This window comes from Podarcis bocagei (assembly GCF_964188305.1).
Source record: "Podarcis bocagei genome assembly, chromosome: 5".
NCBI lineage: Eukaryota > Metazoa > Chordata > Lepidosauria > Squamata > Lacertidae > Podarcis > Podarcis bocagei.
In genome coordinates, this window is record NC_138129.1 from 50594376 (window position 1) to 50619487 (window position 25112).

At 45.4% G+C, this 25112-nt stretch overlaps 1 protein-coding gene across 4 annotated transcripts in view; it reads left to right on the forward strand.

Annotated features, from left to right (window-relative positions):
* Positions 1 to 25112, forward strand: part of AMPD2 (adenosine monophosphate deaminase 2) — a 49621-nt gene that overhangs the window by 20225 nt on the left and 4284 nt on the right. For 3 of the 4 annotated variants that reach the window (XM_081194161.1, XM_081194160.1, XM_081194163.1), the window contains exons 2-17: positions 2033 to 2163; positions 5443 to 5573; positions 6709 to 6777; positions 8489 to 8600; positions 10081 to 10267; positions 11594 to 11735; positions 13177 to 13266; positions 13893 to 14022; positions 14643 to 14837; positions 14983 to 15114; positions 15981 to 16144; positions 19476 to 19602; positions 19789 to 19952; positions 22343 to 22463; positions 22709 to 22882; positions 24704 to 24814. In XM_081194161.1, the coding sequence (XP_081050287.1) occupies positions 2033 to 2163; positions 5443 to 5573; positions 6709 to 6777; positions 8489 to 8600; positions 10081 to 10267; positions 11594 to 11735; positions 13177 to 13266; positions 13893 to 14022; positions 14643 to 14837; positions 14983 to 15114; positions 15981 to 16144; positions 19476 to 19602; positions 19789 to 19952; positions 22343 to 22463; positions 22709 to 22882; positions 24704 to 24814 (2180 nt within the window). The remainder of the gene's footprint in view (positions 1 to 2032; positions 2164 to 5442; positions 5574 to 6708; positions 6778 to 8488; positions 8601 to 10080; positions 10268 to 11593; positions 11736 to 13176; positions 13267 to 13892; positions 14023 to 14642; positions 14838 to 14982; positions 15115 to 15980; positions 16145 to 19475; positions 19603 to 19788; positions 19953 to 22342; positions 22464 to 22708; positions 22883 to 24703; positions 24815 to 25112) is intronic. The other variant, XM_081194162.1, reaches the window with a different exon arrangement.

Consider the following 25112-nt stretch of genomic DNA (forward strand, 5'->3'; position numbering starts at 1 on the left):
GCCTATCCAGAGTCTGACTTTAAATCCCTGCTGGGCCAGGAACATACAGTTGCTGCCCTTGAGGAAGTCTCGCCTTCAATCCTGCATCTGTTCAATGGGAGTAGGAGTGGCTTATTTTGCATGGCTGTTGTGAGCTTGAATAAAGCAACAATTGTGCATATTATGTAATCTGCCAAAATTAATATGTGACTGCATATTCAGGAAATGAATGGCCAGGCCTGGAAGGAGATGTCTGGGAACTCTTCTCATAATGCCAATATAACGGTGGATTCCAGACCCAACCCTTGTCCCTGGTAGCAGAGCAGCTGAAAATGGCAAACAGAGGCGGGTGGATCATAAGATAGTTCTTGGGCATTTGCAAGGTCTGGGGCCCTGGGACACAGACTGACAGCTGGCAATTTGAGTGCGGGCTTCGAGTGACCCTTGGGGGTGGATGGTGAACCAATGGATCAAATAGTGCTTGTGCCATTTCCTTTTATTTTAAATGGTGGGCTCCTCTTGGAACTGGTAAACACAGCTCAGGAACTGATGAACCTGGGCTATGTTAACAGAGACCAGAAAATAACATAAAATTGGGCATATCTCACAGAGGATTTCCTGCTTTTTGTCAATAACTGCCATTCATTGGACATGGTAAGGGATGGGTTACGAGCGGCAATCAGAGTTGCTCCGTTTCTGTTATTTTTCTTTTGTTGCATCTGGTGACTAATCCAGGGAAGGTCACACCATGATAAACACATCTGTCTTTAAGGTGCCACAAGACTAGTTCCGATTCCAATGTCAATTTTCAGTAGCATCTTTGCTCTGTTGATGCCCTGGGCCAGTCTGAGTTCTAGCAGCTTCATACTTCTCAGTGTGCACAGATGTGAAAAAGGCTTTTGGGAAGGATTGCCAGAAAGTGAACTTGGCAGTTTAATTTTCCTTTGAAGGATGGTGAGGTTCAGCAGAGGTAGTATGTGCTTGCCATTTCTGTGTGTACCAATTGCTCTAACATCTTAGCTTGAATACATTCCTGAGCCACTTCCTGAAGCAAAAGGATGGAAAGAGTAGAATTAGTACATTATATTGGCTTATATATGACGTGGGTGGCCCTGTGGTTTAAACCACTGAGCCTCTTGGGCTTGCCGATTGGAAGGTTGCCGCTTCAAATCCCTGCGACGGGATAAGCTCCCGTTGTTCTGTCCCAGCTCCTGCCTAGCAGTTCAAAAGCACGCCAGTGCAAGTAGATAAATAGGTACCGCTGCAGCGGGAAGGTAAACAGCATTTCCATGCACTCTGGCTTCCATCACGGTGTTCCATTGCGCCAGAAATGGTTTAGTCGTGCTGGCCACATGACCTGGAAAGCTGTCTGTGGACAAACGCCGGCTCCCTCGGCCTGAAAGCGAGATGAGCGCCACAACCCCAGATTCACCTTTGACTGGACTTAACCACCCAGGGGTCCTTTACCTTTTATAGTGTCATCATCTTATCACCCCTTTTCCCTGGCCTTGACACCTGAGATGTATATTTTCAGGACCCACTCTATTTGTGTGTGTGGTTGCATTTTTTATTGTAAGTTTTTAAAACTTCTGATGTAATTTTAATCAATGCAGCCCACCCCTGGGACCTTAGTGTGAAGGCAGGGTAATAAAGTTGTTTGTTTGTTAATTACAGTACCAGCAGCCACAACCTGCTTCCTTCAAATGGATGATGTGGAGTGAGAAGGGAGTGATGGTAAAGCCAAGTGTTTTAGCAGTTTCTCAAACGAAATGATGGTGGTGGGGTGTCTGCTAATCTGCAGAAACCTTTTGCAGATGTTTCTTGGAAAGCAGGACTGTCCCACGGCAGTTCTCAGTTCTGATCCAGGCAAAATTACCAGCCGCTGCCGACTGGAACTGATGGAAATCATAGTCCGGAACATCTAGAGGGCACCGGGTTGGAGAGAACTGATAGAGGCTGTGTTTGATTAAATTTCTCCTCTTCCCTTGAATTGTTCTGATCAGGGCCGTGGCTTTCTCTCATCTCCCTGACTGCTGTCTCATATTTTCCACAGAGATCCACGGAGGGCCACGGTCCCGCCAGTTGCAGCCTGCGCGCTCCCTCCCAGGGCCTCCCCACTGCCTGAAGCATTTTCCTGTTGACCTGCGCACCTCCATGGATGGCAAGTACAAAGAGATAGCCGAGGTAATGTTACTTCTTCATTGCTGTTGCTTTCCTGTTTTATAACCTCAGAGTTATACCTACTGGCCCCGAGTTCCTCTTTTCCTTTGATTGCTTTTTTATGAAACAAGCTTGTAACCCTGAACTCTGACAAATGCATGCGATTCCTCTTGCATTTGCAAAGATTGGGGGGGGGGGAATAATCCACGCAGCCTTTCACTGTTGGAGGTAATGAGTGGGTTGCTTTCAACTCCTGCAAATGGAAGCTGAGAGGGAGGTAATCTTTGCCAGTTCCTCTTGTTATCTCCTGTGCCCCTGGGAATTGTGCTTGGTGGTGGTGGGTGTATGGGAGGTGGAGGGGCTGTGGGAATAAATCACCCTCCCCTTCTGTTTGTGGAAGCTTCTGCTGGTTTGACACCTTGGCTGAAGTACAGTTTTGCTTTCCTAGGATCACCTCTGTATCCAACCTGATGTTTGGGAGTTATTTCTCACTGAGTGTGCTTGTAGTGAGGTTTTGTTGGGGTGCTTCCCAGAGGGCCAGGTTGCCACATTGTGCCAGTTAGTGCCACCCTGCAGTTGAGGCATAAAGTGTTGTTACGTGGTCTCCACTGCCATAATGATTCCACCGTCTCCCAATTTTAATTGTGGCATAAAGGAAAGGTGGACCTAGCACTGCTTGCAGCCCACACTGGCTGTTTTCGTCCACTGGTTGGGGATGCCAGATTCTAAGGCAGGCAAATCTTGTGCAGTTCTGGGACTCTGCTACTTCCAAGTCCAGACGTGGCATGCTCACAGCAAATGTGCATTAGCCTAAACCCAGCCTCAAAGCCTGGCAGAGTCTGTCCCATGTGCACTTAATGGTTTCTGGAGTAGCTGGAATCTCTGTGAGTGATGAACTGTCCTGCTAATCACAGCATTACAAGAGAAAGGAGGAGCAAGAAAAAAGAGAAGCTCTTGTTATGTTCCCCTTATTGCGTGATCCAGTTCCAGGCTTCCTGTTTCAGGCAATCAGAACAATTTTTTCAACCTCAGTAATAGGTGAGCAATCTCTTGCTGGAGTGTGAACTGAGCCATTGTCAGGGAGAGCGATTACAGGAGTACTTTGGCCAGACTTTTTGTCTGGATGGGCTCTTGGGTGCATTCTCTCCCAGTTGGAAAGACTGAAAAGGTCCATAATTTCAACTGGGGAATTTGCGGGTCACCGGCAAGTGGTCAGTAATTCTGATGCTGATACCCTTTAACCTATGCAACAGATGTTTCCATTGTAATTGCTGGCACAGAAATTTGGCTTTTTGCCTTTAGCTATCTAAAGAGTGAACTTACCACAGGCAAGCTTTCAAGAATCGGGTACCCGAGTGAATTAATTGAAAATGCATTTTGATCGACCTACTGGCAGGCTAAGTAATTGAATTGCTTGTCTGATTTATTGGGGGAAATCCTTGCAGAGCAAGCCTGACTCAGCACTTCCCAGCTCATGTCTCTTTGTAGCGCAGCTCGCTTTCTTGCTGCTTGTGCTTCAGGGCTCTTTAGTTGCAGTATGGAAATGTCCATAGCAAGATCTTGTCCTTTGTTCGTGATTCATGAGAGCTGTCTGTCTCCTTCCTTCATACCTTGCTTTTGAACATGGGTGGGTGGGGGGACTTTCGGGGCGGGGGGCTGAGGGTCACATTGCCCTAGCAGAAAAGCTGTGGAGCCATATACCTGAACCAGGTGGGGCCAGATCCACACAAAATCATAAACCCTTGATGCACACACAATTTCTCTTTCTCTCTCATAACACCACGCATATCATGGAAGCAGAGGCATATTTTTAATTATTACTAGCTCCCTTCAAGTTATACTTTCCATTTCCTTCATAGACTTTTTTTAAAAAAATACATTGAACTTCCTATACAGTGGTACCTCAGGTTACAGACACTTCAGGTTACAGACTCTGATAACCCAGAAATAGTACCTCGGGTTAAGAACTTTACTTCAGGATGAGAACAAAAATCGTGCGGCGGCAGCAGGAGGCCCCATTAGCTAAAGTGGTACCTCAGGTTAAGAACAGTTTCAGGTTAAGAACGGACCTCCAGAACGAATTAAGTTCTTAACCCGAGGTACCACTGTATTTGTACTGCCTATCCAAAAGGCTCAGTAATTCTAGTGTGATAATGCAAATATGTTCAATTCACAGCTGAATTGCAAGTCCTTCCCCAAAATTGAGATCCAGCAATTGCAAAATGTGTGGACTACTTTTTGCATTTCTGCAAAGAAAACAAGTTTGCTGTGACCTTGCAGAGGAAGGAGCCACGGTTACACATCCTCTTTCCATTTCTGCTGAACAGCTGATGGTTGGCAGGGCACCTAGAGGGCTGTAGGAAATCTGGCCAGACCATGGGTATCTCACCCCAGGTCTAGGACATTAAAATGTGCATTCATTTTCAAGGCAGGAAATGTCATTTCAATCTACCTTTGCCACACTGAAGATGTTAGGTCTGCCTTCACTCTTTCTGGTCCCAGACTGATAGAAGTGTCATAGAGCCTGTTGGTGGAGCTCACGTCACGTGCTGATTTTAATGGGTCCATGGTACAGACTTATTAAAATCACAATACCTGAAGTACATAAATGTCGTATGCACACTGTAGAAAAGCATTGTGGCATGATGTAGATTAACCCCACCTCACAGGCTTGAATATACACTTGTTATGGCTTTAGTGGATTCACAGTACAGGTCTGTAAAGTGTATATCTTACAACTTAAATGTGAGGCATGGTCCTAAGCAGAGAGATACTGGATGTGAGCACTGGTGGTGGTATGGAAGTGTTTGAATCTGCCTGCTCTAGCTTCCACCTGACCTTTGTAGGAAGAAATTAGGGCCTGCTTGATGGCTCAGCAGCTGTCGTTTCCTGATGTTGACACATCCATGTGTCAGAAACATGCTGGAGAAGGCAGCAGGGGAGACGGGGACCTTGAGATATATTAATCATTAATGCACCTTTTGATGACCTGGGCAATGGGAAACCAGCAGCAGTGAAGTTCATCTAACAGTCATCACTCAGGCAATTGAAAGTCACTGCGTTGGTGACCCCATTGTGAATTCCTGCCCTGAAAAAGCAGGCATTGTGGCATGGATCCCACCCACAATACTTTCATGGATGCTGGCAGAGTATTCCCATCTCAGCAGACAGACTCCAGGGAGTCCCTCTTAGTGGACTCTCCATGCTGGTGTCCGCATTGCTTGTCAGAGGTTTGTTATGTGGGAGGCTTAACTGCTCCTCCCTGCCCCGGTCGACTGCACTGTTGTGCTGCTGTGCCCACAGGAGCTGTTCTGCCGTTCGTTGGCTGAGAGTGATATGCGCAGTGCCCCCTATGAATTCCCAGAAGACAGCCCCATTGAACAGCTGGAGGAGAGGCGCCAACGGCTGGAGCGGCAAATCAGCCAGGATGTGAAGTAAGTTGCTGTGATGCTTCTTGGTCTTCGTCTGGCTCCTTGGTTTGGTATTTCCAAGAGTAGGAAGGTGCATTTCAGAGAAATTCATGAACAAAGACAACTGGATGAATATGAGCAGTTGAGAACTGAGAAAGGTGGCAAGAAGCCAAATGGGGAACCCTTAGCTGCAACCTAGAATAGATTGCTGTAACTCGGGGAACAGGCTTAATGGAGAAGACATAGGTGGTCCAAAGAGGTGCACATCGGACGTTGGCTAGGATGCCTGCCATTGACATGGCTGTGTGTGTGTGTGCATATACATAACTGTATGTGTGTGCGTTTGTACCTGGCAGTTTTACACAACGCTCGTCCTGCTTATGGTCTGTCTTGGGTGCCCAGAGGCTTTTCACTGGTGGGATTGCTTTGTGGTTATCTACATTACCAGCAGGCAAATAAAGGCCTCTGGATTTCTTCCAGCTCTATCTGCCCAGAGGTGGCTAGATTCGTTTAGAAACCAGGACTGGAGAGAGGACAAATATGGCCCAGTACAGATCTTGTGACCTAACCATGCCTAGGCTGTTGGAAGTGTGCTGTAGGAGCATTTGCTCCCTCTTCTCCATGCACACACTGCTTCCCTTCTCCGCTTCCTGGGTTGTGGTAACCATGCTTTGGCATAATGTCTGGATTGATCAAATTATGGTTACCACTGGCCATAGTTTGCCTCCGCACCAGAACCAGAAACTCACATTGAGCTATACTTTCTGGTTCAGGTGGGGGTGGTTTGCCTGATCTTCATGGCAAACTGGTTGCCATGGATGAGGAGGGACTTACTATTCAAATCAGCAGCACTTTCCTGATGGCCAAACCATGGTTTGGTTTTGATGTCTGTCCTAGGCCTTTTGAATCCATTCTCTTCTGTCTCCCATAGCTGGTGAATATTGCTGTACAGTGTCTGCCATTTCTGGTGTTGGTTTCTGTATTAATGCTAGTGTTTTCTTTTTTTCTTCTCCTTCTCTTCTCCTTTTCTTCCTCCACATTTCCTCATCTCTCTCTTTGTTTGTGTGTGTCTCTCTCTCTCTTCCCCTCTCTCTCTTTCTTTCTGTCTCTCTGTTTGTTCCTGTCTTGGCCTTGGCCTCCACTTCCCATTTATCCTCAGACTAGAACCTGACATTTTACTCAGAGCCAAACAGGACTTCCTGAAAATTGACAGTGCTGCTGACTTACAGTGAGTGCCTGGCATTAATTCTCTCTGCCCTTGACTCAGGGGTGGGAGCGGGAGCACCCTGCAGGCTGCATCCTCATCCTCTCCCCACCTTGGCAGGCACAAAGGAAGTGACACTCTTGCAAGAGTTCTATCCACCTGCATGTGGCACATTCCCACTCTCAATCACACCGCTGGGTGTGTGGTCAATTAATTAGGTGCAGGTACTGCTAAGTCAAACTAAGCCATGTGCAGGCATTTTGAACTGCCTTGTGCAGGCTTAAAATGGGGAGGAGGCAGAGGCATGCATACACAACCCTTGCACCTTCCCTCAAAATCCCAGTGCATGCCAGCTCCTGTTCAGACCTTCCTACAATCAGTGCAAAGCTCTAAAGTGGGGGGATTCTATGTGGAACATGCTTAGAAATCCCCCAGCAGACCTTGTACAACATGGGATAGTCCGAAGTGGGACCAGGAGGCACAAGGAAGTTGGGGGGGGGGGCTTGCATTTGTATCCCTCGCCTCTCCATCTTAAGTCCACATTATTTTGCCCCAAATGTCCAAGTAGGGCTCTGATCTTACCAGCAGTGACTGAGAGACATGCCAGACAGCCTGGAAGCAGGCTTGGAATTGGACTTCAGAGTGGAAAGATGGTGTAAATCAGGGGTGGCCAACTCCCAAGAGACTGCGATCTACTCACAGAGTTAAAAGCTGGCAGTGATCTACCCCAATTTGGGGGGTTCAGGTCAAAGTTATTGGGCTTTTTTAGGGAGGAAAGCCCTGTTGAGCTTCTTTGGGGGGAGCCAATGATCTACCAGTGGTCTACCACAGGCATCCAGTGATCTACCGGTAGACCACGATCTACCTGTTAGACTTGCCTGGTGTAAATGGATGAAGTGAATCTCCCCTCGCCTCCTGGAGGAGAATGAAAGTTCGGTGTTTTAGTTTGGCAATCCCTTCTGAGAAGTAGATGCTGTTCAGACTGAGAAGCTGGGAAGCCCCATGGCAACTAGGGCAGGCAGAAGTGCCTTTGGTCCCGAGCCCACCATGGCTCTTGACACAGCTGAGCGGGGGATTCCTCCCTTTCCACTGCTGGTCACTTTCCCTTGTTCCTTTGCTCTGAGCTCCATTTCCCTCCTGTCTTTTTATTATAACGGTGATGATTCTTTTCATGGCAGGTGCAGTGGGTGGAGCCAGCCTCTTGTCTCTGTGTTTTATATTTCTTCCCCCACCTCCCCTCTTTTCATGGTGCTGGCTGAGCAGCTCAGGTCCCTAGTAAGCCCAGCAAGGTCCTTGTCAGGGGGTCCCTTGGAGACCAGCTTCTTCAGGCCCTTGCTCTGCTTCTGGTTCTGCCAGATGATTGACTTCATGCAGTGCGGAAAGGGGCAATTGGTCATCTGGTGAAGCTGTGCAAAATGAAAGAGCCCTCCCCTGAGGAGCAGGAACCACCTTCCTGCTACGTGGGCAACCTGTTTGACTGTCCAAGGTTCTGAAGCTGTCAGGTGTCCATGACTGTCTCCACCCCTTTCCGTAGTTCAGGGCTTGCCTCCCTGTGGTTGGCGGGGAGGTTGTCCCTGTCTTGAACGTGTTTTGTGTGTGGTACGTCCTGCTTTGATGTCTTGAAGGACCTCTTTCGAAAAGGGGACTCCAGTGAGCACGGCAGGATACCGGCAGAGCCAAATCTGTCATTTACTGTTGCTCCCTCAACTCTTCCCTTTCTTTCTTCTCCCCCCAGATTGTTTAAGGAGCAGGGAGAGGACCTGGTGGACCAGTATCCCAAAGAACGGGATGTGCCTCTGGAAAGGGAGTTCCAGAGGGTCACCATCTCCGGAGAAGAGACGTGCGGGGTAAGGCTGACAGATTCAGAAACTAGCCATCCATTTGCACCCAACCACAGTCTCCTGCAAAGGCTCTGCCACAGACGGTGGTCTACAAGCTTCATGCGAGTGATCCATGCTATGTTTGTAAAAAAATGCAATTAAAAATCATGCAGCATCCAGCACAGTGCTTTACAACTGCTGCAGCAGACAGGGAAATCATTCCGTGGTCTGACAATGTGTTCCTCAATGTTTAGGGGGGCAGGTGGGTTGGGAACCACTGCTCTACAACATGCTGCTTTCTGACAGCAATCAGATAGCCTCCAGGCAGGAAATGGCTCCGGTTTAGCCCTGGAAGGGCCTTAGCTCAGTGCTAGAGCACATTGTGCTTTGCATGCAGAAGGTCCCAGGTTCAATCCCTGCCATCTCCACTTTAAAGGATCAGGTAGCAGGGAATGGGAAAGGCCTCTGTCTGCCTGAGCCCCTGGAGAGCAGCTGCTGGTAAAAATATGCAACCCATCTAATAAACCAGCTGGGCAAATAGAATTTACTGACAGGCTCTGTATTTTGTATGTTTGTATTTTTGGTGCTTTGTAGTTTGATGTTTTGAATGTTTGCTGTGAGTCACTTTGGGCACAGCCATTGTGGGAAATTGTTTATTATTAATTTATTTCAAGTATTAAAACAATTTTCTAACTTTGATGTTTTTAAACACCCATGTTGTAAGTGTTATACCCCCCCAAAATTGCAGATGGGAGTTTGGGGCTAAGAAGAGGAGCTCGCCTAACTTCACCCAGTGGTTCCATTTGGATACTTGGCTAAACTTCAGCTTAGTGTGCTGTGAATGAGCCTATGTGAGCTTCTGGCTCACACACTCCCTCTTTCCCCCTCCTTCTGGAATTCAGACGCTTTTACTTCTGTTTTTGCTTAATCTCGTGTTTCAGTGTTCGCTGTGGATAACGTTAATCATGGTTTGTTTGAAACAAGCCAACTACAAACCATAGTCAACATTAACCCCAGTTTATGGTTTGAATGACACTAAACTATGATTAACTGAACTGTCTGTTAGGAACCTCTGGAGTGATTTGATTTAGCACGAAGAAGCTGCAGCACCTGTATTGCACTTTCATTGTATTTATTTATGGATACTGAAGTTCTGCATGCAAACTGGCTTTTGATCGCTATCTTGCGAAGCAGTTAGTTACCTAACTCAGTCCCTGTGTTTTTCCATTTTATGCAGTGAATCTCTGAAGACTTCCTTCTGGCTGTTGTTTTGATTTTCTGACCTTCTTTATATAGTTTGAATGGATCAATTATCATTTTGTGGTTATTTGAAATTTGCACTTGATAGATTTGCCTTATTGGAGACATTATTATTATTGATATGTTATGTATTTTTGTCTAGCGGTTCACGCCATCTGTTTCCTAGCCTGCCCATCATGATTCCTTGATAAGTGCTGTTCCCAGTTCAGCTAACTGTTTTTCTTTTGCTCTCTCCCCCCCCCCCCAGGTGCCTTTCACAGACCTGCTGGATGCTGCCAAGAGTGTGGTGAAGGCCTTGTTCATTCGGGAGAAGTATATGGGGCATTCTTTGCAAAGCTTCTGCAAGACCACAGCCCGCTTCCTACAAGACCTTTCAGAAAGGCCTTTGGCCCCCAGGATGTATGAGGAGATCCCCGAGACCCCTGGGGCTGGAGGTGAGGTCTGAATCTGGGGCCTGTGTGTGAGAGGGCCTTCCTTTCAGCAAAGTCATTCCAGTAAGGGAGGTGCCTAAAGTGGCAGACAGGAAGAGGAACATGGAGAAGGTTTAGATTGGTCCCTGGCTACTTACAAGGTGGTCATGGTATTGATGATGCCCTTGAAAGGCCAGCAGGTAGTGGAAGTCAGGGCATGGTCCAGAGGCAGCTCCCCTCCTCTCCCACACCCAAGGAGGGCTGTGAGGACAAGTCGTACATTGCCTCCAGCTTTGGGGTAGGCAAGACTGGGTAGCTGCAAGATCTAATGGGTCATCTCTTCATGTCTCCAAGGGCTCAACTACAAATATTTTTTAAGTGATCCCATGGAAAGATGCTATAGCTATGGGGTGAGTGTAGGGCCGTGTGCTGAGAAATGCTGAATTCTGCAACTGTTGGGTTCCAGTTGGGTACATTTGGGTAATTCCCCCCCCCCCCAGATTCATTTTATTCAGATTTTATTAGTCTTTGGGGGGCAAGGAGCTTATGTGGGGTGTTGAAGTTCTAGCAAATGTTCAGTGGCAGCTACGCCTCTGGATTCCGAGAGTTCAGTAGACTTTGCCCCCACATTTCAAAATGTATCTTATGTCATGAGAACTAGAAACTTGCTTGCTCTCAAAAAAAAACGTACAGAGATTATGAGAAAAATGGAACTTTATACCCATTAACTACATTCTACAAGGTTTCTGTGCTCCCATGGAATCAGCCTTGGATGATTGGGAGAGATGGTGTGACTGGGACCCAGTGAGGCTGTGCCGTCCCATATTGACTTGATCCGTCATGTTCTGTAGCCGAACAACCATCACTGAGCTTGCTTGTTTTAGCACCTTAAAGACCAACTAAGTTAGTTCTTGGTATAAGCTTTTCGTGTGCATGCACACTTCTTCAGATGCACACTTCTTCAGATATACAGTGTATCTGAAGAAGTGTGCATGCACACGAAAGCTCATACCAAGAACTAACTTAGTTGGTCTTTAAGGTGCTACAGGAAGGAATTTTTTTATTTTGACTATGGCAGACCAACACGGCTACCTATCTGTAACTTGCTTGTTTTGTGCCCCTTGTGCTAGCTTTTCTTTCTCACCAACTCTTGCTAAACAAGTAAGCAAGCAAGCAGACAAACAATAACTGGATAAGGGAATGTGCCATCAACTTCAAGGAGAGAGATGGTTCTTGAGAATAATTAGTTTTATTTTTTGTATTTTGGTTTTCTGTTTAAAATAGGAGGTGAAATATCCGTAGTGATGAAGCAAAAGTATAGCCTCTCATTTGCTCTTTCCTGTGTTGCAGATGCTTCAGGGCACTCGCCGTTTACAAACCAGCATCCTTATGAGAAGTGTGACCCTGAATCAATGCCTGGAGACCTTGGCTTTGGCCTGAAGATGGTCAATGGAGTAGTCCATGTGTACACTAAGCAGGACATCACCGACAAGTAAGGGGGAATGGGAGAAGGCATGGCAATATCTTGCTGGGTACAGATGCCTTGGTATGCTAACAGTGATTCTAGGAAAATATGTTCTTTAGTGACAGGTAAAATTTGGAGGTGAGCAGAGGTCATTCACGGTGATTTTATCCATGGCCCACACCTAAATGGCCAAGTTATTCCCTGTTTTCTCTGTAGCTGGGAATCTTGGATGCATTTAGCTCAAGTATCTATAGAAATGGCATATGCCTAATGAAAGTGAAAATTCATCTATAGACATCCTGAGCTTTTAGGAAGTCTAGCTCCATATTCTTATGCAGCATCTTGTGAAAACACTGTTCTCATGCAAATCGTAATAAATGCACACATGATGTCTGATAATGAACACTGTTGAAATCACTGAATCTTGTGCTTTCTTCCCTGTATCCATTTGCCCTTGGAAAGTATAGAAGGGAATATTTATACTACAGGAGCTGGGGAAGAAGGTGTGATTGACAACCGCCTACACAGCTTTGAGAGCACAGAAAGGCAGATCCACATTTTAATTGGGCCTGTTCGTTATTTGAACCAACAGCACATGCTGTTTTCAAACTAGATTAAGCAAATCAGTAAAATGTATGAAAACTTTATTGTTATATCTTTTTCTTTTTTACATATTCAGAGTACTATACAATAAAACTGAATTTAAAAAACATCATATTCTAGCAAAATAGCTATTAACCAGTTCCAGACACCTAGCTAAATTGTTGCAAGCAACCAAGGTGAAGGAATGAACGCAATAATACAGCTAGACAGGACTTCCTGGACAAAACCTTGAACCTTGCATGGGATAGTTTTGCATGAAATGGAAGTTCCTCAAGCTTGAACCCTAGTTGTGATTTTTGATTAAATACTGACATAGCAGGAAAACGGGCATAGATAAGGGAGGAAAATACAATATACATACAATAAAAGAGCATACATACAATAAAGAACAGGAGTCTGTCCCAGAAACCATCTGTGTTTTTCTCAATGCATTTCCATAATAGTAACTGCTAATGCCTTACAATTTCTTTTAAAGTGAATGTTCTCAGGAATCTTAATTTTCTACTCTGTATGGAAATATCAGTTAACCTGATTTAACAGAGTTGGTGTAGTGAGCAGCTGGATATTCTGGCAATTTCAATTTGAAGCAGTGGTAATAACTACCAAATTCTATATTTTGAGCATCTTGTTCGCCAATTTTCTCTTGAGCCTTCTTTAGTAGCTTCCTCCCCTTTAGTTCTAACTAATAATTTTAGAGAGAGATCTTCGTTTTGTGCTATTTGCAGGGCTGATCTTGGCTTTTCCTCTCATTTTACACATAGAACTATGCAAAACACACATCTGGACAACATAGCTCTCTTGATTCTTGTTTACTTGTGTCTGTGATCTTGTTTCATCTTTTGCCTCTTTTTTATTTTTTTTAAAGGACCACAGAACTAGACTTGCCTTACCCTGACCTGCAGGAGTTCATTGCTGACATGAATGTCCTAATGGCTCTGATCATCAATGGTCCAATGTAAGTGATGCCATTCTTTTATTTCTTTCATCTTTACGTGCAGGAGCAAGCTCCTTCTTCCAAATGACAATTCAGTTAAATGTGGTTAGGCTCACATCCAAGCAGGGTGGATGTGAGCCTATCTGGTAACTATCATGGAAAACTAGCATCAAACCCCTTTTTTCAAGGAAAAGGCCTGAGTAAATTCATGAGGTGTAGTTCTGGTGATTGCTACTTGCCATGATAACCTGAAGTACAAACTTCATGGTCAAACTGAGAGTAAGTATACACTTCTGATTACGAGATGCCAGGAACTTACAGTAAGGATCAACATGGCTTGCTTTGGAATTTCTCTGCAGTATATGTCTGATCCTTGTTGAGCTGGCTGGAATATGGACCTCACCTCGCATGGCAATGTATTCTGATGTTATGGAATTCCTTACAATTCGCTCCCTTATGTCTTTGGTAATTACCCACCCACCCAGACCACATTAGAAATGACAAATGCACTAGCCTGAGCCTTCTGCAAGCATAGATTTAAACCCCGAATAAGGTTTTCATGATTTACAGTGCTGGCTACTATGTTGAGAAGGTGAAGGTCTGATTTTGGTGTGGTGAACTAAACCTCCTTTCTAATGTTTGGACAGAAAATCCTTCTGCTACAGACGCTTGCAGTACCTGAGTTCAAAGTTCCAGATGCACGTCCTGCTCAATGAGATGAAAGAACTGGCAGCTCAGAAGAGGGTTCCGCACCGCGATTTCTACAATATCCGGAAGGTACCGACATTCTGTGTTTCAGGAGTATGTGCCTGTAGTTTTCATTACAAAGAATGCTTGTACCACACTGGACTGGACTCTTGGGAACCCCAGCCGTTACTGCAGAATGCTCAGTCGCTACAGCCCAAACTGCCTGGCCTCTGCAATGCCAAAGGAAGGAATAGCAAGTCTGATGGAGATGTGGGCCCCTCTCCATTGGTACCTCTTAACAAACAGGCACTCTCTTTCAAAGGCTTGTTTTGGCACCCTGCTTCCTTAGATGGCCTGACAAATGGTTCCCTGCCCATTTGAGGGTCTTCCAGGCAACCATAGTGGCAAGAAGTGTCATGGTGGCTGAATAATAAGCATTTATTTACAGATATATTTTTAATTTTTATTTTAGTCCTTAAAACAGGTGGGAAGCCTATGACCATCCAGATAGTTTGGACTCATGTTCCCATCAATTCCAGGCAGTGTTGCCAGTGATGAGGGCTGATGGGAGTTGCCCGTGTTTTAAGGTTAGGGATTGGAGCTTAGAGATAATGGATTTCCCTAAAGCCAGCTGGTGGGTCAATGGCCAAGGTCAGATTTGAGCTCTGGGCTTTCTGGCCCACATTCTTAACCACTGATCTCTTGAGCAGGTGGACACGCATATCCATGCATCATCCTGCATGAACCAGAAGCACCTGTTGCGCTTCATCAAGCGGGCTATGAAGAAGCACCTGGAGGAGATTGTGCATGTGGAGAAGGGCAAGGAGCAAACTCTAAAGGAGGTCTTTGAGACCATGAATCTCACAGCTTATGATCTCAGCGTAGACACGCTTGATGTCCATGCGGTATGTCAAATAAGAGCCTTCACAACGTTATTACAGGCCTTATATAGTCATTTGCAGTTTGCCAAATGGGGACGAAGAGAATTGCAGTCTTTTGTCTTCATGGTTACTTAATTACAACAATCATTGTTGCTGCCTTTTCTAATAGGATCGTAACACCTTCCATCGCTTTGACAAGTTCAATGCCAAATATAACCCCATAGGCGAGTCTGTGCTGCGGGAGATTTTCATCAAGACAGACAACAGAGTCTCTGGAAAATACTTTGCCCATATCATCAAGGTAAGCAGACTGCTTGATCTTTCCTTAGTTGTGTGCCCAGGAGCTTCTACTTATTGCCAGAGTGCTGGATAAGCTATCCAAACTCTGTATCCCTATTCTTGCGTTGTGTGTGGTTTTAAAACTTGGGAGGAGCATTCAAATTGAGTTAGGGCATCTAGTGAACCAGGAGAATGGGGCAGATAAAAGGGAACCATGCTGGGCAGTTGAGATTTCTTGACTACTAGCAGCCTACTTCAGCCCTCCTGGTTTCTGAGTTTTCCCCAGATTAAGTATTGCTTTGCCCTCAGACTTGAGGCCTTGAAACGTAGCTTTTTAAGGAGAGCATCCATTCTTGGGCTGTCAAAATCTGAATAGAATCATAGAATCATAGAGTTGGAAGAGACCACAAGGGCCATCGAGTCCAACCCCCTGGTGCCAGCTTCCATACTTGAGGAAGGAAGGGGAAGGCACAGTATGATTTCTTCTATTCATCACACTTTGGGCTTGCAGGTTTCCCAGAAGAATAATGAAAGGCAGACAAGATTCTCAGTTTCAAGATCTTCTTCACTCTCTGTCTGCTTTCTAGAATATTAGGAATAACAACGCACCTGTCTGGGGATAAAAAATAGGGCAAAGAGAGCAGTCAATTTTGAGACAGTAGGGGCTGTCTCAAAGAGCACATGTGAAGCCCAAGCAATCAATTGCAGGCAGATAAATTATTCTACCCTGCAAAGAAGGTATAAGGTGTCCAAGCGCTGGATTGTCTTTGTAATGCGTTTCATCCTGCAAAAACATGAGAGTGTTTCTGTAGCAAATGAGGGTAGTCTTTGATGTCTTTGATGAGGCTCCTTTGCTGACAAGCTCTTTCTCTCTCTCTCTCCTGGCAGGAGGTGATGTCTGATCTGGAAGAGAGCAAGTATCAGAATGCGGAGCTAAGGCTCTCCATCTATGGCCGAGCCCGTGACGAGTGGGACAAGCTGGCCAAGTGGGCTGTGGCTCACAAAGTGCACTCCAACAATGTGCGCTGGCTGGTGCAGGTGCCTCGCCTCTTGTGAGTGCCACTCCCCCTGTGTTATTCCAGGAAGGGGAGCCAACCTTTGGCAGGGGAAACAGCCTCCAAGCGACGGGTACTCCGCTGTGCTACCTTGTGTGGCTTGAACTGATCGCAGTATTATCTCCTAGTCATACGGAGGAGAAACATAACTCCATTTTCTATTTTAGCAAAGTGTAGCAAGCTGCTGAGATTATTAGAAAGGACTTTGCGAGGGCTAGAGAGGTAGAATCTGTTGTGCTGGTGGGATTGGGGGGTTTGGACACCCCTGCAGATGTTGTATTGCGAACTAGGCAATAGCTACCCCAGTAGTTAAGGTGGAATCTGAAATGGAAAAGTTGGGAAAGCTTGTTCCGTAAGCAGAATCTTGCTCCTGCGGCTCTTGTTTCTGCACCTTTCCCTCACCCGCAAAGCAATCTGGGTACCAAAACAACAGCAGAAAATCCCTGATCTCTCATAGGCACCTGCATGAGGTTCTTTTCCTCTGCTGTTTTGGCACCCAGATTGTGGAGAAACCTCCTTATAAAGCCCACACATCTTGCCCCTTTTATTTTGTGTTTATAAAAGAATAGTGAAAACTGTGCTGCCTGAGCAGGTATTCTTTAGGCAAGGTCTCCAAAGCAGCAATCTTACATGCACTTACTTGCACGGAATTCAGTAGGACTGATTAAAAAAAACAAAACACCACCTCATAAAATTAGCAGATTACTTAACAACGCCAGTAAATGAACAAGCTGCCACTGGTTGCCTGGCAACAGCAAATTTCTTGAATGAATAAATCAATAATGTCAGTTAACTGCTCTCATGCAGGTGGCAGTTTCTGCCTTTCTTCTCCCAGCTTATCAAAGTCCACTTTGCTTCCTGTTCTCTCCTCCTCTGTCTGCTTCCTTCCCTGCTTAGTTAGGTCTCTCCCTTTGGCTCCTTCCCTCTCTGCCGCCTTTCCCTTGGTTCCCAGCTTGCTCTCTTCTTGTAGCCCCTGCCAGGTCCTTCCTTAACTCTGTGTAGCCATGGATGTGATTGGCCTGCAAACATACCTTATATTGCAGCTGCTCTTACCATTACTTTCCTGTTGCTTCTCTGATATGGTGTATTTTCTGCTCCCTCCCACCCTCTTAATTTATGGTTTAAGGCACAGTAAACAAAGCTGCCAAGCTGCTTTAATGGAGGAAAAGTGGGCTACGCATCATATAACTACGTCCATTTATTCCTTAGCTGGTGCCCATAATTTTCTTTTTTGCATGTTTGACTGATGGATAAAGCTAGATTGACGAGGAACTCGGAGGACTTTGTTTTGATGGATCTGTGCTTGGGGCTTTAGCTGTGCTTGCTTGTAATCCTAGCTTAGCAGGAGAGCGCACTCAAAGCTTAGCTGCTCAGCTACACTATCAACACAGCTTGCAAGCCCTTCAGATAGGGTTGCACATTCTAAGCTGAACACCTGTTTCACTGGCTGGGGGAAGTGGATGAAAAGCCTCCCTGTCTGAACAGAGCAACAGAGTGAGTGCACCAGCAGTCTTTCAGGTGACAATGCAAAGAACAGGGGCCTGGTGGGCACCTGAGGAGTGCAACATGCTGAGTTTCTTAAATTGTGCAGAGAGACTAGAATAAGCTGGGGTTTTCTAAAAAGAAAGCTATGAAAGGGAAGCAAGCCCAACATTCTTGGGGCTCAGTGGTAGAGCAACTGCTTTGCCATGTAAAAGGGCCAGGGTTATATCTACAGTATCTCCAGGTAATGCTGAGAGAAATCCCTGTGTGAAACCCTGGAGAGATGCTGCCAGTCAGTGTAGACAGTACTGAGCTAGATGGACCAAGAGTCTGGCTTGGAATAAGGCAGCTTCAACCCCCAGCACCTCTAAATAAAGTGATTAGGTAGCAGGCTGCTTTCTGCTCTGGAGAGCTGCTACTGCTGATCAGAGGATATAATAATGAGCTAGATGGGCAACTAGTCTGATGTATTATAAAGAAGTTTCCTGTGTTCTTATGGATTAAAGATAACGGGAAGCCATGCAAATGCTGCTTTGGAAGGCGATGATGATACTTAGAATTTGTGTATTGCTGTAGGGTGCCCAGAGTATTTCACATACATTATCTTGGTTATCCCTACAACCCTGTTTAGTAGAGTCTATATTCTAAGTTGATATTAAGGCAGGAGAAAGTTCAGCATTTTGTAATGAGGTATTCTTGAAATACCCGGGGGCGGTCAGCAAACACTTGTTCCTAAAAAATAGTTGTTTTGTTTTTCATTTTCATTTAAAAATATATATTAAGAGAATTTCAATTGAAAGTTTAATAAAAAGATATAATATAGATCACTAACTGTAATCAGTTTCAATTCCATACATTAATATTTACATAAATACATAATGTTATTATCCTAATACATAATGTTATTGTCCTAAAAAAGAGTTGTTGTCCACAAGGAAGAAAAGAGAAGAAATCTGTTACAATATTTAACAAGCAGCCTGCCCCACCAAAGAAAGGAGAAGATACATAGTATACCATCATGTTTTAACCAAAGCAATGAATTGGGGAGAGATACACTAATGCTTATGATCATGCCCCCCTTTTTTTTGCAAGGATATATTTTGGATCAAGTTTTTGCAAGCTTGTGTTTCGGATCACATTCTTAAGACCATTGCCTAACAGTCCCTGAAGCTGTTGGCAAACTCTGAGAATGTAGCTGTTAATTATACAGTTTCAGTCCTAGCTTGCTCCGCACTTGATTACAGGACAGATGTGGTAAGAGATCATCTTGTGTGTCCAGCCCACAACATGCTTCTCTATGTCCCAAACAGTCAAATTCTTCAGGTCAAATGTTACTATCTGAATATTCAAATGGCTCTGTTGTTTTAAATTTGCTGCTAACTCCAGTAGTTTTAAATTTCTCTTCTACGTAGCTTCCAGCAATTGCTTTGGATTTTTCTAAGTGGTTTATTGTAGTATCAAAACCATCTAGACTAGTTCCACAGTCATAAATTTATAGCCATTTTTTCAAATGTCATTTCTTTTGATAATATGCCATTCTAATCAGTGGAGCTCAGAATTGTGATCCCATATTGCAAATGGGGGAGGTGTGGTGTGGTTTGGGACTAAGAGGATGTGGCTCACCTAAGGCCACCTAACAGATTTATGGCAGAGGTGAGATTTGAACTAGGGTCACAATACTGCCTTAGGTCTTACTCTGGCCAAATGGCATGTGGAGTGGCTCACTCAGCCCCTGCAAGTGATAACCCTCTGGTGAACTGCAGAATATGGAGATTTCTGCAAAGGCCTGTGTCTTAAGCTTCTGTGAATGACAATTGTGCTCTCCATGTATCTCTGCTTCCGATAGCGATGTGTACAAGACAAAGAAGCAGCTGGCCAACTTCCAGGAGATGCTGGAGAACATCTTCTTGCCCCTCTTCGAAGCTACGATCCACCCTGCCAGCCACCCAGAGCTGCACCTCTTCTTGGAGCACGTAAGTTCTGCCACCAAAACCTGTATAGCAGGTTTTCTGCATGGAGCGAGAGGATTCAGAAAAATCCTCAGTTTTCTGCATGGAGTGGAAAATCTTTAGATAAGTGGCACCATCTCATCCTCACTCTCTCTCTCTCTCTCTCTCTCTCTCTCTCTCCTTCCTTTCCCTCGGCTTCTTGATGGGCAGGTGGATGGATTTGACAGCGTGGATGACGAATCAAAGCCAGAGCACCACATCTTCAACTTAGACAGCCCCTTGCCTGGGAACTGGGTGGAGGAGGACAACCCACCCTATTCCTACTACCTTTACTACACATATGCTAACATGGTGGTTCTGAATCACCTGCGCAGGTAGGAGGCTCTCTTCTTACCTCCCACCCCCCAGTATACATGGATGAGACTCCGGAATGGTACTCCTGTCCCTGCTAGCTCCAAAGGCAAAAGTGGGGAACCTTTACAGCCCAAGGGCCACATTCTCTTTTGGCATCCACATGTCTGTGGTGGGTGAGGCCAGAGGCAAAAGCGGGTTTTGCCTTTGTACAGTAGGCTGGTTTCTGCCCCTGCATGCCCGTCTCTGTTCTCCATCCAGAGAAGCATCCATTCCTTCCTACGTCAAAGAGGGCCAGTAAGCAGTGTGACCTGAGCAGAGCCCCCAGAGACGAACAGAGAGGTCTAGAGGCCTGAGGTTCCCTAGTCCTGTCCCTTTAAGGCTCTTTGCTCAACCTTCTGAGCAAAGACTGGGTGCCTGCTGACAGATCATGCAGCACTGTGCCCTATTAGATAAGCAGGTGCACAGAGTCCTTGGAGGTGGCTGCTGGGTTTTGCGTTAGCTTCACACCTTCGATGTTGTTGCTTGGATCCCGGTTTCCATTCCACTTCTCATTCTAACGGCTCATCGCCTACTCCTCCCACAGAAAGACACTCCTGCCAGTAATGGATGAAATTCAAAGACTATTTAGTTAAATATGCTAAGATAACTTAATTGGAAAAACTTGCAAATACCAGATAGGCCTAGGATTGAAATATGTGATGTTAGAGAATAACATGTTTAAAGTTAAAATGAAAAGAAAGAAAGATGTTAAGTGATTAAGTTAATTTTATGAGAAAATTGGTTTTGGAAAACTGTTACAATGAAATAAAAAAATTCCTTCCAGTAGCACCTTAAAGACCAACTAAGTTAGTTCTTGGTATGAGCTTTCGTGTGCATGCACACTTCTTCAGATACACTGAAACAGAAGTTGCCAGATCCTTCTATATAGTGAGAAGGTGGGGAGGGGTATTACTCAGAAGGGTGGTGGGAATGGGAGATTGGCAGATAGCTGAGATGAGCCTGTTGACGACTCTTAATGACTGCAATAGGTCTTACAGGAAAAGGCAAGGGGTGAGAAGGTGAAAAATGGCTTAGTAATGTATAATGAGATAAGAATCCAATGTCTTTGTTCATACCAGGTCTCTCCATGGTTTTGAGTTTGGTAATGAGTTGCAATTCAGCAGCTTCTCTTTCCAGTCTATTTCTGAAATTCCTTTGTAGTAAAACAGCTACTTTGAGATCTTGTATAGAATGTCCTGGGAGATTGAAGTGTTCTCCTACTGGTTTCTCTGTAGGAGAACACTTCAATCTCCCAGGACATTCTATACAAGATCTCAAAGTAGCTGTTTTACTACAAAGGAATTTCAGAAATAGACTGGAAAGAGAAGCTGCTGAATTGCAACTCATTACCAAACTCAAAACCATGGAGAGACCTGGTATGAACAAAGACATTGGATTCTTATCTCATTATACATTACTAAGCCATTTTTCACCTTCTCACCCCTTGCCTTTTCCTGTAAGACCTATTGCAGTCGTTAAGAGTCGTCAACAGGCTCATCTCAGCTATCTGCCAATCTCCCATTCCCACCACCCTTCTGAGTAATACCCCTCCCCACCTTCTCACTATATAGAAGGATCTGGCAACTTCTGTTTCAGTGTATCTGAAGAAGTGTGCATGCACACGAAAGCTCATACCAAGAACTAACTTAGTTGGTCTTTAAGGTGCTACTGGAAGGAATTTTTTTATTTTGACTATGGCAGACCAACACGGCTACCTATCTGTAACTGTTACAAGGAAATACACTGAAATTCAGCTAGGGGGGATTTGAGGAAGTCACTTAACAATGTTACTAAGATTGGATTAAGTACAGTTAAGGTGTTTGTTTGTTTAAAAATCTTGGAAAATCAATAAAAAAAATTTGGGGAAAAAGAAAAGAAAGACACTGCTGCTAGTTAGCTACCAAGTTCAAGATGCCGGTCTTGGTGCATAAAGCCCTTTACAGCTTGGGAGCAGGATACCTGAAAGATCACTTCACTCCTTATATACCCAGTCAATCAATTTGTTCTGCAGCTGAGGGCCTGCTGCAAGATGCGATTTTATCAGGAAGTCCGCACAATATAGGAATTGGGAGTTTTGTGTTGTTGCACCTACACTTTGGATTCCCTCCCCATGTACACTGGACAGGTTCCATTTCCGTTGTCTTTTTAGGCATCTATTGAAGACCATCCTCCTTCAAAAAGCCTTTTAAGTTGAGGTTGGTCCTAACCTGCATCTGTGTTGGAATAGTTTTTAAGTTGTTTTTATTGTTTTATCACTTGTTGTTTGTCACCCTGGGCTCCCTGGGGAGGATATAAATGTAATAAATAGGCAGATAAAATGAAGGCACTATAAAGTGACACTGAACTGTGTGTTTTGCTGCTGGTTCTCTAGGAAGAGAGGCTTTCACACCTTCGTGCTGCGCCCCCACTGTGGAGAGGCAGGGCCCATCCACCATCTGGTATCTGGTTTCATGCTGTCTGAGAACATATCACATGGCCTCCTGCTCCGCAAGGTGAGAGTAAGAAGGGGAGGGGGGCACACTTGGAAAACGAGTGTGTGCGCCCATGTGCAAACTCGGTGGCAGAGCACATGCAGAAGCTTCCCGCTTCAGTCCCTGGCATCTCATGAGCCTTCTGAACTCGTTGAAGGAAGCACATCCTGGGTATTGCTGCTATTCCCTTCTGAGCCAAGGATTTGACAAAGCTCAACACTCCCCAGATGTGCTGCCCACCTCCTAACCCTGCATTTCTTCCATAGGCACCTGTGCTGCAGTACCTCTACTACCTGGCCCAGATTGGCATTGCCATGTCCCCACTCAGCAATAACAGCCTCTTCTTAAGCTACCATCGAAACCCTCTGCCAGAGTACCTCTCTCGGGGCCTCATGGTCTCCCTGTCCACAGATGACCCACTGCAGTTCCACTTCACTAAGGTGAGTGTGATGTCGCGGAGGCCAAGTGAGGCCATGACCCTGTGGCAGATGGCATCCATTTACCTGTCTCATGTACCTTCTGACCTTGCAAAAACAAAACAAAACAAAAAAAACCCACTACCCACTGCAAGCAAAATGCTTTTTTGACAAGCCTTTCCTTTCCTTGTAAAGTTTTGTATGCAGAGGTAATCTGTATTCCACTGGTTCTTTTCAAAGAATTAGAGTTGGAAGGTACCCCCAGTCCAACCCCCTTCAATGCAGAAATCACAACGAAAGCATCCCTGACAGATGGCCATGATTAAAGTACCACCTTCCAGGGCAGTGTGCTCTACTGTCGAACAGCAATTAGTGTCAGAATGTCCTTCCTAATGTATAATTGGAATCTCCTTTCTTGTACCTTGGTCGGGTCCTTTCCATTCCACTAAGCTTCTGCTATGCCCACTATAGCAATCTTCTCCTTTTAGCGGCAAGCATTCCAGTTCCTTCCCCCCCCCACCACCACCCCTAACTTGGCTTGGAAGATCTCACAGCATTATCACATTTCTTCCGTTTCCCCCTGAGGTCCTTTGGCTGCTTCTCCCATCCTGTCCTGTGCTTGTTGCCTAATTCTACTAACTTGGATGCTCAGAAACATTTTCACCCTCACCCTGAAGCAGATGCTTCCCAGCTCCTGTTGGCTTTTCCCTAGGAGCGTCAGTTTAAAATCTGCTTGAATGTTTCTGATAAGTTACATCTCAGTTCACGTAGAGCCTAGGCCTTTTTGCAGAGGTTTGGCATGCCCCAAGACATCCCCTCGTGCCTAAGAAGTGCCAAAGCCCTTCTCCAAATACCTCATCCATGCACTGAATCTCCTCCACTTCATCTGCCAGCTCGCCTACATATGGAATGGGTAGCATTTCAGAGCAAGCTACCTTGGAGAAGCCCTACATTTCACCTTCCTACCTAGCCAGATGTATCGATAGCAGTCAGTTAAATGTCTTTTCTGCATGGCAGACGCTTATAGAGCTTGGAGCTGAGGGCTGGGACCTTGTGGAAGACTTCAGAAGTAACTTTAGCAACTGTTCTTGGCTGGAGGGGGGTGGGAATCATATTCTGTCTCCATTTTGGTCATATATGTACATTTCTTGGGTTCCACTTTGTAGGCAGATTTTCCTCTTAATTCCTTTTCTGCTTGTGCAAGCACAGCGTAAGTTCCTCTCAACAAGTCAGCATGAATGCTGCCACCTAGTGACTGTTCAGTTGTCTGGACAGATGCCTGTCCACTACAGCTGTCAGAGCAAGAACGTAGCAGTCAGCCTGTAGTGTTGAGCTTGCTTCAGCCTGGAGGGATAGTAGCGGAAGGCCAGGCCAGGGTTACAACTGAACTGTATTTACAGGAGATGTTGCTTCAGCTGTCTCCATCTTTTCAGCTATGTTCTCCGCATGCCGTTGTCCTAATTTTCTTAGTACATTCTGTTCTCCTAATTGTCTAGTACAGAGGAATTGCGGTAGGGTAGCCAGAATATGCCCCATGATCTCAGAATCTCCAAACCTAGCTCAGTGGCATGTCTTAATGCTCTTTATATACAAACAGAGGGTGCAAGTAGGTTACTTTAGGCTCTGGAGTTTATGTGGAGGTGCCCTTTTTTGAAGACAATGTGTATAACTTTGCTGCTTTCAAAATGTCAGACAGCCCTGCTTCATTGGGGGACCCTCCTGCTTGTTCTTCTGAGTGGGACCCTAGACACCTGCCTCAAAGTCCTGCCTTGTTGGGGCCACTGTATGTTCTCATCTGCAGTATAGTCCATGATGCAGCCTGACTGACAAAACCATCTCTTACAGGAACCCCTGATGGAAGAGTACAGCATCGCCACACAGGTTTGGAAGCTCAGCTCCTGTGATATGTGCGAACTTGCACGCAACAGTGTGCTCATGAGTGGCTTCTCCCACAAGGTAAGGCGACATCTTTTTCCCTCTTGAAAAGAGGTTGCATTTGTTCCCTAACCTCTCAGAGAATACAGTACACAAGAATACCCCCCCCCCCCCCGTATCGATTCATGGCCTGATGTCTCCAGCTTTGGAAATTTAAGATCAGTTTAGAACTGCCTCCTGCCCAGCTGTGCCTTTACACAAACATGAACAGGCTCCAGCTGAAGATCTTTGTATTTGTCATGTGACAACTGGGCTCTGTGAAAGGCAGTGGCTGGGATCAGGCCCAGAGGGTCTCTTCTCAGCCCAATTCCTTCCACTC